Source organism: Phasianus colchicus, chromosome 10, assembly GCF_987193195.1.
Source record: "Phasianus colchicus chromosome 10, bPhaCol1.hap1.1, whole genome shotgun sequence".
In the NCBI taxonomy this organism is placed as follows: Eukaryota; Metazoa; Chordata; class Aves; order Galliformes; family Phasianidae; genus Phasianus; species Phasianus colchicus.
Genome location: NC_143445.1, coordinates 20,116,020 through 20,128,820, shown reverse-complemented (window position 1 = coordinate 20,128,820; position 12,801 = coordinate 20,116,020). Strand labels below are relative to the sequence as shown.

Genomic DNA, 12,801 nt, shown 5'->3' with positions numbered 1-12,801 from the left:
CAGTTTCTGAAGTTTAGATATCTTTCCGTAATATTAGATGGTAAACTAGCTCTTATTCAGTAGGGTAAAAACTGTGGAAGGTGTATAACATCCTAGGCAGGCACCCTAGGATGAGTGTGCTGATTCCATTCAACCATACTACAGAAACTTCTTGGCATCAAATAGAGGACAGTGAGTTTTGCTGCTGTGGCCATGCCATGTTGTAAATTCTCATGAAGAACAGCCTGAAGGCAGAGCTCGGAAAGTAACTTCATCCCAGCTACTGCTTTGCTCATAAGCTGGTGTGGAATCTCTGCTACAATTTGGGATCGCTTTATCTCTTGAATCTCCAACATAGAAAGTCTGAGCTGGATTCCTGGGTGGCAGTAAATACGAGTGTTTAATTACTGCCATTTCTGGGATGTTGGTTTCCAATATTTATTATAACTGGCTGAATATCAGGAATTGTAGGACTATTTTTGTCTTATGTTTTTTTAATATTGTAATAGAAAACAGACTTCATTCATCCACCAGGGTGCTAAAATGTCTTATTTTATGCCAGCTGTTCTTTCTTCTGATTTTAATTCTGTCTTTATCTGTCTATATAATTGGACCTTAATTGGTAAGGAACAGAAGTGTGTTTTGCTAATATTCACCATTTGTAGCTGAAGAGATAATAAAATAAATGCACCTTCTCCTGCTCTTGCAGAAGCTGGTAAGAAAATGCCTAATTAAAGAGAACTTGAATCGACCAACAACAAGAAATGCTCGCACTAAAATAAATAGCCTCACCACGAATGCATTAAATATGCAGAAGTGTATCATAGCACATTTTCATGGGCCCACACAAGGGCTGACACCTTCTCTGGGCAGCTTAACATGACCTTTGGAGACCCAGTGGTGGAACTGAGAAGACTCTATAGAAAATATGTGCCCATAATCTTCCTAAAATCACAGCAACTGATTCAGGAAATGCTGCCCCCAGGTCACACCTGTGTCTCATTAGGTCTGAAATGGTTTGCAATCCATCCTAGATATTTTTGCATTGAGAAAGGCAGTTTAAAGAAATAATGAAAAGGACATCTGAACATCTCTGAAACATTAAGAGACTTCTATTTTGTATTTGCTGATACGTATTTATCTCCGTTTCCACATTCCTTTCCTCCTCTGAAGACACATTTCTATTGGGAAAGTAGAGGGACTCCCATGAACAACTGTCCATAGAAGCAGAGAATTCTTTTTGCAGGATCTGATAGGTTTGGGCCCTACCCAGAACCAGAGTCAGTTCAATAAAAAGTCTGAAATGGTGGCATGCAGAATGATGAAATAATGTCTTTTAATCCTGGATCAGGCGTAGCAAAGGCTGAGAGAAGAGGTCTCTGTGCCAACAGAGGACAGGTTTGTCCGTACAGCTGTCATTGCACAAACAGAAAGATAGGAAGGCAATTGACTCAGGTGGACTTGGACCAGCTTAATGACCACATCCTATTTGGTTCTTTTTTCCTTTCAGAATCTTTTAGAGATCAAGGTTGAGCATCATGGTTACAGCGATCCAAACAACCTGATGTTTACTGAAATTAAAGTCCTGGGTGTGCCCACCAGTGTTCAGCAGGCGAATGTGACACAGAACGGTGTGGTAATTCCATCAGGTCACACGGTGTTATATGACAGCACCAAGCAGGTGAGATGCTGGTTTTGGGGTAACAACACCTTCACAGCTGCACGTGTGCTTATAAACCTCTGGAGATTTAACTGCCTTTTAAATATATATTATTTATATGTGAATATTTATATATATGCCTCAGCACAAAAAGGAACAGAAGTACAAAACCTATGCTGGTTAAGATAACCAATGACACAAACTCACACACACACAAAACAAAAAAAGGAAAGAAGAAAATATTCTTGTAATCCTTATTGAAATTCCCTGTATTCTGACAAATGCTGAAAAAAAAAAAAAAAAAAACAAACCCTAAATGGCATATAATCAGGGTATAGTTACTAATTTTGGGTTATTTCTTTTCCCTCGCAGGTCATGAGGATCACCCCGCTTCAACTTCATTTAGGACAAAGCTACACAGTGCAATGGAGTTAAAAAGCTTGCATGATAGCATCAGCCATGTTGCTGAATTTTGTCTTTGTTTTAGAAGTGGCTTTCAGTTCTTATCCTGCCACTTTGGCATCTTAAAATGCATTGTATTTTAAAAACATATTATATTCAGCTCTTATCAAGGTATTATGTGTCTAAGGGAGACAGGGTTGAGTATTGTTGAAAGCTAAGTATAAGCTCTCCATATAATTAAAAATTTATGTGTTAAACAGTATAGCACGTCAATGTGTCATCTTTCAAAACAGAAATCTGAACATAAAATTCTGTGTTTTAAGAAGAATTTCTGGCTGACTTCATGCTTTCTCAATTTCACAAACATAGGTAGTTCAGAGTTCTGCATGCAGCTAGGGCGTAACTCTGCCCATACTTAACTTCTGTCCTCTTGATTTCAACTCTCCCCATGTAAGCACAACTACTGAGAGGTATTTAAGGGCAGACAAAGTAAATGCTTTCAGATTTCTGGATTTAGCTTGGAACAGCATTGCCAGTTGCTGATGTACAAAAGACACTGAGGACCTGTGACAGTCATTCAAATATTTTGTATGACTTCAGACAGACATTTGTTTTTCCCCAGTGCTGAAGTTGCAAAATTAAACTTGAAGTTTCAAGGTTAGCTAACAGACATCAGACTCTGAGTTTTGTTTCACTGAAGTTAATGCTGTATGTTTACTATAATAGCGACTCGTGTTAACAGCTTTCTGTATCCCAAGAGTGCAGCATATGATCTAAACAGATTGGTAAAGCATGTTTACAATTAAATTTGATGGGAATAAACTGCTGTCAGAGGTAGTAGTAATCTCTAGTGACTGTGCTTAAAAATCATCTAAAAGCTGCTCTTTGCTATGAAATTCTGTAGTAAAACAGCCAAGTAGCCAACATCTTATAAGAGAATCCATGTACTTACAGGCCTGAATTTAATGGAACTTTCCCATGAAGTAACCAAATTGGAAATGCAGGTTAAAAGAAAAACCCCATGAGGCCAAATTCACCATTTTAATGAATATTTTTGTCCAAAAGAACAAACTCTACTCTCTTGAGCTAATGATGACCAGCTGTATAAGTAAGCAAAGACATCTCCCATTGCTGCAGAAAGGGGATGTGCAGGTTACCCAGCCTTTGACCCATTCCCTGTACTGTAATGTGCTATCACTTTGCACCTGCCCAACTGATGTGGGAAATGCTAGGCACAGATAAAGGTTTCCAAGAGCTTATTTGTATCTTTTTTTTTTTTTTTTTTTTCTTTTTTCTGTTACTACATTTATTTGGGGAAGTTTATCATTCTGTTTTCTTGGCTTTGTGAGAGCCTGTCAGAGCACAGCACGTTAGCTGAGCTCCATGTGTATGGACCACAGGGAAATCCCCAAGATAATAATTCATCAGGAACTCATTCAGACTGAGAAATTGGAGCTTGAAATGTGCCTTGGGTGCTCTCTCTTTGTCACTTCCAAAGTGCCCAGGCAATGAGCATCCCCTCCTGAGGTTCTTACTTGCACAGGGCTCAGAGCAGGGCACAGCCCGTAGATCAGTTCAAGAATGGAGCCAGACCATGTGTTTATCAGCTCTACACACATTATACACACAAAGGGCACTAAACCTCATGAGACTATAAACTCATGATGCTTTCTCCAGTTGGTTTCCTTTTCCCCCTTATTTTCATCCTAAAGGTCATAAACAGGATGTAAATTCTGGATTTCCAAGTAAAAGTCATTTTGTTTCTACAGATTTGTCGACTCTCCCTTTTTAATTCCTATTTAACTGAGAATAGAGAGCATCTGCTGGCAAGGAGTTCAACAATGCTCCTGCTCACAAAGCAGTTGCAGGCCCACCTCCTCGTGTTCAGAGACACTTTTTTTTCATTTGGCATCACTCTCACAATGAACCTAAGCCTATTTAACAGTTTGTACTTGGTTGTTGCTTTAAGAAAACAGTTTGCCTTGCTTTCATTGCATTTGTCTTTTCATTAGTTAAAGAGGAATTAGTGACAGAAGATTGTCAAGGCATAATGAGTTGAACAGTAGTTGGCTGAATCTGCTCTTTCTGTGTCTTAGAAGCACAGTGGGTCAGAGCACGTGTGCACTGTCCCCAGTCTTTGGAACCCTTCCAGGCACAGTTCCTGGACAAGAGATGAAACCTGATATATGGGAATTGCTAAGTCATGAACTGAACCAATGATTGAGCACCTGGTGAAGGGACACAGTCAGCCCTGGGAGCACAGGTGAAAGCAATTCTCCTGTGTGACTGGAAGAGGTAGAACCTCCCTTCTTCAAACTTCATTTAAGGGCTGACTGCTGTGAGGGAAGGGCCTCTACCTGGAGATCCCTCCTTCTGGAGTGTTCAGCAAGCTTGGATCCTTGGGATAGGTAAGGAAATCTTTCTTTCTGTAGCTGGTTTGTGTCCATTGCCCTTTTTGGGTGACTTAGAACTGGTTATTTGCCATTGCCTTTCCCCACACCTGAACAACAATCATGGATAAAGAGGAGCTGTTTCTGCTTAAGCAGAAGAGTTGTAAATCTTTTCTACCTTAGCAAGCTGAGATTTCTGGAATTAATAAATCATCAAATTATATAGCAAAGTAATGCCAGACTGGGTAAGCTCGTGCACAACTACTGGCCCCTAAATCTGTTAACAAAGAATATTATTTTTTCAATCTCTTTTCCTAGCAGATCAATTTTTGACTCCGAGTAGTTTGACTTTCTAGCACTTAAAAAAATAAATAAATTACTTGTAGAATACCATAGCAACATCCTGAGGTTAGATGTAATCCTGCTGTCAGTTGCAGTACATTCTGCTAGAAAATTCTTACTGAAGGCACAGCATCTTCCCCGGAAGATATGAAGTTCTTCTTTCAAAAATCTTGCTGAACTGTTTTGGCTGCTGTTCTGGGCATACTTAAAAAAAAATAAAAATAAAAAAAAAATCAGAGGAAACTGTGGTTGAAAGAAGTCATAAATATGTTTGGTATTAAAATTTTCAGTACAATTTTTCCTAGTATTAAAGCATGAGAGTATTTTATGAAGAGTGTAGGGAAGACTAGGTTCTGACTTCCAAGGGTTTAACAGCTCCAAAGGCCCAACAGACTGCTGGAAATTGGGAGGGTATAATCAAAACACCACTTGACGTGCACCCTGGTGAGAAACTGAGTCTGAATGTGGCCAGAAGTGGGATACTGGGCAATATGGCTCCCTTTTATTTACAAAGAGCTCTCCATATATGTAATGATATATGCATATATACACATGTAAACATACATGTATATACATGCATATGTATATGTTTTATTTCATTGTTAGTAAGTGGAGATCTTCATTATTACTGAGTTCTTTTTATTTTTGTTTGGGTTGTTTTTGTTTAGTAATGTTTTGGTATCATAGGGGCTACAACAGAAGACAGTAAGATTAGAACAAGGCCTTTCAGGTACGTGCTAATACCCACCTTCTGTCTCTGACATGGGTCATAGAATGGGTACAGCTTCCTTGACTAGATGAAAAGAGATGCAGCTTTGAGATTGAATCAAGGTCAAGTGACAGCTGATGGGCATTATAAAACTGTGTCTCCTAGCTGTGTGGCTGGGAGAACTGAATTTTTTTTCTTAATCTCAGTATGTAAAGGGTGTGGGAAAGTGGTTGTGCACAGTCTTGGTAATGCTGAACTGATTTTACTTAGAAGGCTAGAATGTGTATAAATCATGGTTTCAGGCAGGTAAATGAGAATGTGGAAGTACCAGCCACCTTGTCAATGTGGAAGGGAAGAAAATAGATAAAACCAATTAATTCCACCACTGTAATTCCCCTATCAGTCTGTTCAACCTTTTTTGCTGTGTTGCATGCTTGATCTTAGTAGGTAGTGAGTGTCTCATTGGTCCAGAACATAAAGCCCAAAGATTAATCACAGTGACTACAGGTCCATGTCTCCCTTTTCTGTCTACTGGTTTTGTTTCAGGTACCCTCAAGCAAATGCTCATGCATCAGTACCTTTGAATCCCCTGCATCAGAATTCATTTCTCTACCACGTTCACAGTTTTTTAACACAACAGTGTTAAAGGCTTTTAGACGTGGGATGAAAGAGCTAACAGTCACACAGAAAGGTTACCTCTCGCAGAGAATTTTCTCTTTACAGAGTTCTTTAAAAAATACAGGTTTCACAAGAAAGTTAGACACTGCTACATTCTCGTCTTTATATTTTCTGTATTACTTCATTTCTGCACGTTAAAGGTGGCTGCAGAGTCATTATAACCATTCAGCCTAATGGTCAGAGCCCTGAGTAGAGGACCAGCAGACAGGATGGAGACAGCTTGCAGCAAAATCTATTCTTGGCACAGGTGTATTTGGATACATCAGAGAGGATGAGGAAAAAAATTAGCTAAGTACAGCAGCTATTCTTAATGGTGGTTGTGCAGATCTCTCCAGATTAAGGTCATACTCTTCTGAGAGATGAACAATTGTGTTATCACTATAAGAGAGCAGTGGGTACTAAGAAAATACCCAGGGAGTACCCCTCAGCTTTTCAGGTACTGGTGGATAATCCTGACTGCATTAAAGAAACTAAATACTTTCTTTCCCACCTGATGAAGTGGTTTATGCTGTAACTTACTGTTGCACTGGCAATGGTGTCAGACAAGCCCAAGTTCCCCAGATGAGCATGAGCCATGGGCCAGCCATCACAAGACTGATGAGGTCCATGGCCATTCCACTGGTGGACAGAATATCACCTCTGCAATGGTGGGCAGCACAACACTCAGTTCTGCATGTTTTAGACAATTATCAATCCCTCCACCTGTCATGGAGGAGATGATGACAAGACTGGCCACCCTGTCTGGCCTTCCTAGAAGTACCCTTTAAGCACCTTTCATATGGTTTTCCAAATGCTGTAAAGCCCTGCTGGTTATGTGCCAGGCCAAGGTAGGGCTTTTGTTGGGATTCCCTTCTTTCCCACTGAGAAATCACTGCTTGTGATCTTTGAAAGCAGAGAAATGGCAGAAGCCTGTACTCATTTCAACCTTTTTTCTGTCTACTTCTGAAACAGCAAGTGTACTGCACCTGTGTGCAGTCATCTGCGAGATTCATGTTAGTAGTTTATCTTTGTATTTTAAGTAGAGTTACATGGCCGTAGTAATGAGCGGTATTCAGAGTTAGTTATCTTTCTAATGCTTCAAAAGTGGAAGAATCCAAGGATTCCTCAGCAATAAAACACATGAAGTGCAAGCTTGGAAATAGCTTGGAGCTTTCTTCCTAGAAATCATAACGTGATGAGTGCTATTGAGGTGACGGGTCTGTAAATTACATCCTTGCCAGATGAGTGGCTGGAGGACGTTTTCAGAGGAGTGCCCAGCAATAACCACAGGGTAAGTTACCTTAAACACATTCTGACTGAAAACCTATGGACACAGTTAGCAAAATAGCTGTCTTAACAGGATACTTGGGGGTCAGAACCTCAGCCTCCAGGCTGCAGGGTCAATTCCTGCAGTGTCACACCTGACATTATTGCTATTTGGGGAGATGACAGATGCTACAGATTTCAGCTACTGCTCTGTTACAGCATGTGCTGCCTAAATAGTGGCTTTTATAAATGTTTCTGGTTCTTGCAGACTAGCATGTAATCAGGGTGCTTTTTTTTTTTTTGCCTGCTGCTGAATTGTTATCCTTTCTCCTGTTGTGTGGTACAGCTGAAGGATATCAGCAGCAACTTACTGAGTACAGGATCTGCTCCATTAGTGCAGTCCCACCTGCTTACACTGTAAGGGAAGAGCAAGCTGCAGCCCAGAGGCACCCCCAGGCATCGTGCTCCTGTTCAGGTCAGTTTGCCACAGAAAATCCCACTGAAGCAGATGAGAGGCAGTGAGCTCTGGCACCTTCCCACAAGCAATTCTCTTGCTTTCATTTGCACTACATCTGGTATCAGATTTATCTCCATGAAATTACTGTATTTCAGTAGGAGTTCTCATGCTGCTAAAAATTAGTGACAATTAATGCACACTTGGCTGGGCCTGTTCCAATGAAGCTGCCACACGCGCATGCAGTTCACTGAACTTTTCCTTGGTGTTGGGAAGTAGCAGCTGGAAAGTGACATCCAGCAATATGGCGGGTGCATGGTCTGCTTGTGAACATGACTGCCCTTCCGCCATTCAAACCTCAGCACAACTCTGGCAAAATTGCTGGTCTTTCATTTGGAATGTGGAGTTATTTCTTTCCACCTCTTTATATTTGATGTATCTTGAGGTGGTGAAAAACACAGCTTGCTTGGATGCTATAAAGCTCCCAGCTCCAGTGAGGGGCAATACTATTCATATTTTCATTCTGTTTTATAGGATTTTATTTTTTTTTTTTTCAGTTGATGATTTTGGGGGACTTTGCCCATCTAAAATGGGACATTTGGGTAAGATGCTATACTTCAAATAAGGATTTTGTACTTTCCTTGTTTTGCTGAGTAAGCTAACCTCATATTCTTTTAAGGGTTAGAGTTAGAGTTAGGGTAGTATGGTTAGTTTGTGGTTGGACTTGATCATCTTTAAGCTCTTTTCCAACCTGAGTTTTCTATGATTCTCTTGAGACCTTTCAGGCAGATATAGGGCAGAATATACTTCCCCTGATACAAACCAAATAATCAGGATCAGCTGTCACTAATATATTCCAGTTATTTTAAAACTGAAGCAATTTTTTTGAGAACTCAGTGTAGGAAAGGTAAATAGCAGTGATGTTCATGTGGGCTGACCGAAAGCTAATTGTTAAAAGTTATTTTGTTAATTATTGTTAATAATTATTTTCCATAAATTGCCTCTTAAAATACCAGGAATATATTTATTTATTAAAAATATGGGCAGTGTTGGATATTGTTGTGTGGTCTTGACCAACAGCTTTTAATTGAGTATAGAGGAAAAAGTCAAGTTTTGGAGAGGTGAAAGGAACTCGGTGGTTTTCAGTTTTGGCCCTGGAAGCAGTCCTTGAGGATTTTGCCCACCTATGTATGGTCTTTTCATGGTCGTTACCTTGATGCACTTAGGACTGGGGATAAGCAATGGTGTTCTCTTCATGGTAGGGCTTTGTCATCCAGATGCCCCCTTCAGCCCTGCTCAGCTTCTCTGTGCACCTGTAGGAGTATGAAAGTCTGGTCCAGGTGAGTTCCTCCAGGTCTGTGGCTTTGTTTGCTGCTATGGGAAGAGTAGGTGTGGGAGGATCTACCCTGTAACACAGAAAATGCTCGAGTGCTACTTAAGTTTGACCGTCCAAACCTAGGGGTAGTCATGGACTAGATATGCAAGGTGGGAGTACACCAGATGATGCAGCATCCTTCCAATTGCTTATATTTGTGGATTGCTCTTATAACAAGATGATGTCCAAAGGCCTAACCAGAATTAGTCACTTTCTTCCAGCAGGGTCAATCACAGGCTCTTCTGACCTTTCAACATTCTATATTTTCCCAATATTCAATAATGAGTGAAAAGAAAACGGAATGTCCTGCACTGCATATACAGACTCTCAGATTAATTTGTTGCTATTCAATATTCTCCGATTCATTTTCTATTGAAGCAAGCAGTGATGCTTAGGAAGCGTGGTTTGTTATTTTTTTATACCAGGCAGCTCTTGTTTCCTCTACAAGTTTTCATCTGATTCCTTTAATGAAATTCCTCTCACAATTGAGCTAATCTCTCCCTCAGCTCCTCCTTTTCTCATTTTCACTGCAAGCCTTTCCCTTCTGTTCGCTCTGCTGCTATCAGTATGGAGAAAATGCTTTTAAGGGTTCTACCTATTCCACCTCTAACTTAAGAAAAGGAAATATTTTCATGCCACCTCTGCACACTGCAATTTTAAATGGATCTAATCAGTTCTGCCCTCTACCTTTTATAACTCAAAGCATTTCCAAATGAAAATTGAGATATCCCATTCTTCACTGATAGCCTAATCTCTCACTCTCTTTCCTTATAACATTTCAAGTCATAAAAAAAGTTTGCCTGAGTTTCAGAGCTTGCCCACAGCACGAAAGCTTTTTCCAAGAGTTTTAATTGAAGCTAAACATCTATTTAGGTTAACGTGTCCTATCTTCAACTTGAATACAATAATTCCTTTTTGTATTTAACCTTTGATCAGCTGCCTACCTTTGAACTCTTGGATAGCTACCCCATTCTTGTATCCTTGTCCTATTTCTCCTGTGACTCTTGCATAACTACACCTTATATCTTATGTGAAATAGCTGCTTCTTTTTTTCCCCATAAGGATAGTGTTATTCACCTTGTGTATTCTTTAGTTTTTGAATATAATCAATGAAGAAATCTTGGGTATAATACTAACAAATGGAATGGAGTAGAATAGACTAAAGTAGTTTGGTTGGAAGGGATCTACAAAATCAAGCCTGACCACTTCAGGGATAGGCTTGGGCCAAACATACTCCACGTGCTGTGATCATCCTGCCCAGAGCTTTCACTTGACCCCACTGACTGAATCAGAGGTCCAGTTGGCACTGCCTGTCAGCAAAGAACAAAGTCTATTACTGGATTTACACCGCTTCTCCACTCAGAAAATCCATTCTGCATGGACAGAATGCAGGGAGAGTGGCCAAAGGGATCATTCTTTCCAGTGGGAGCAGAGGGATGAAACATCCCACTTTCTTCTGTGCTTTTAGGTTACTGCTTCTGGGTGACAGACACCGTTAAAGATGTTCCACTTTTCTGCTGAGACTAAGAAAACTCAAGATGACTAAATCAGCAATAAAAGCTAAAAAGAAAACGATGACAAACTGCTTATTGTGACTGGCACTTTTTTCAGCATTACACCTGCTTATGTCTGTCTTTTCTGCCTCCCTCTGATCCTGCAAACAATCTCTGGTGATGTAAGAGGGGAAAAAGTGACAACTGGGTTGTTCTGGGTTTCAGCAGCCTTTATATACAAATCTGAAGCGTGCTTCTCTTGGTGACAAGTGTCTGGATGACTGCTAATGCAAAAAGGGGCTGCACGGAAAAACAGCTCTTAAATTGCTCAGACAGAGCAGCCAGAGTACTGTGACGTGCAACCAACTGTGTCACTTAGGTAATTTGGGATTGGTACCTACCTATCTGTTTTTTATAGAGACAGTCTGTTAATGAACTGTAAATATTCTGTATCTAAGAGAAAATATTCCTGCCAACATATCATCGAGTCCTCCCTTAAATACCCTATTTAACAGTATTATTCAAAAGAACATGCGGTTACGCAAATAATACAAGCAAAATATTATATTAACATTAAAAAAAAAAAAAAAAGCCAACCAAACATGTTGAAGTACAATTTCAGCATGATCTGAAGGGTTTTGGTTTTTTTTTCTGCACAACTTCACATATTCTAACCTGCTAATTATCTCAGGTCTAAGTGCTTGCATTTAGTGATTTCTTACTTTGATATAAGCTCAGGTAACAGGTAATACCTTTTGGGATGAATTCGGAACAGAAATTGTGAATAAATTCACTATGCATTGACTAGTAATATCAGTCCCATCTTACTCAAAATTTCAAACTACGTACTGCACTGATCGAAGCAATTTGTAATGAATGTGATAGTTTCAGGCTTGGTGCACTTATGAAGGTACTTTTTCTCTTTGGAAATGCCCTTTTTCATCATAAATCCCACCCTGTTTTTTTCCACTATCATCTCCCATGTGGACACTACTTCATTACCTAGTATGCATGTAAAACTAAATAGAACTCTGCTTATAAAATTGGTCATGAATCCTTCCACAGAGAGAATGGTTTCTCAGAATATCAGAGGACAAAGCTGCACAGAAGGACAGCAGACCCAGAAGGATGGAAAGATGTGAAACAGAACTATTGACTGCAGTTTCAATGTTTTGTCATAGAACATCCTACATACAAGGCTGAATGTTTCGATTCAAAAGGTACATTGAAGGCAGGTGGACGTACTACCATTCTTTCTGCATGTATCTCCTTTATCCCCATTTGTGTGATTGTGTGTCAGCCTCTGAAACAATTCCAATGTGCTTTTCTTCATTTGTGCAGCAATAATGCAAGGCGACGTCAAAGTTTCCAAACTCTGAAATAGAAACATGGAGAAAATGCCTTGCTACTGGAACAACCCAACGCTCAGGTGACTTGAGGAGCCGTTCTGCCATAGGTTAACTGGATTTTTCCCTCTGCTGACTGGTAAGTTCACAAGTAAGCAATAACATTGATGGTGAGAGCTGGCATAGGCTGGAGGTGTTGGCCACCAATGGAGTTTTGATGTTTCCTTCACTAGTAGAGCTCCTGATAGAACTTGCTACATGCTCTTGTCATCTTAGCATCTTCTGCATGGCAGCACCTAGCAAACAAGGCAGAAAGAGATGTTTTTAATAAAATAGTCAGAAATGAAATTATTTCTGAAGCTAAGGGATATTAACAAGATGATCATCAATGAAGGGTCTTATTGAAACTGAAAATGCATGCTAAATAATACTGCTGAGGAAGCGGGGAGAGAATTGGGAGTCTGGTACAGCAAAGTTCATTTAAATCCCTTTTTTGAGCATCCTTATGCTGGTTGTGTTTTGCTCAAGAGAAGAGCTCAGAGGCCTTTAGGTCATGTGCTGTATTTCACTGGGGCAACACCTCAGGTCCTTGTGCTCAGAGCAGAATTTTATAGCATGCCTTAAACATGAATCAAGTGTATTAAAATTTCTGAGATGTGGCAGGTCTGGGTGACCCAGTGGTAAGGAACACTGCCTACATACCTGAAGTTAAAGTGCATAGGAGTGCA

General features: G+C 40.0%; 1 protein-coding gene and 1 long non-coding RNA gene across 7 annotated transcripts in view; both read left to right on the top strand.

Moving 5' to 3' along the window:
• Window positions 1-2,291, top strand: part of SI (sucrase-isomaltase) — a 78,486-nt gene extending 76,195 nt beyond the window's left edge. For all 4 annotated transcript variants that reach the window (XM_090147646.1, XM_090147647.1, XM_031603719.2 and 1 more), the window contains 2 exons: window positions 1,490-1,660; window positions 2,012-2,291. In XM_090147646.1, coding sequence (XP_090003772.1) covers window positions 1,490-1,660; window positions 2,012-2,074 — 234 coding nt within the window. In that variant the 3' untranslated portion in view covers window positions 2,075-2,291. The remainder of the gene's footprint in view (window positions 1-1,489; window positions 1,661-2,011) is intronic.
• A 2,092-nt stretch (window positions 2,292-4,383) lies between these two features.
• LOC149916652 (uncharacterized) lies at window positions 4,384-12,310 on the top strand. 3 transcript variants are annotated; one of them, XR_016469481.1, is made up of 6 exons: window positions 4,385-4,449; window positions 5,461-5,503; window positions 7,322-7,430; window positions 7,752-7,880; window positions 11,793-11,947; window positions 12,069-12,310. It is a non-coding gene; the product is annotated as an uncharacterized LOC149916652 (long non-coding RNA). The 3 variants fall into 3 exon arrangements; XR_016469482.1 differs by lacking the exon at window positions 7,322-7,430; XR_016469483.1 differs by lacking the exons at window positions 5,461-5,503; window positions 7,322-7,430 and having other exon boundaries at window positions 4,384-4,449.
• Window positions 12,311-12,801: the final 491 nt, after the last annotated feature.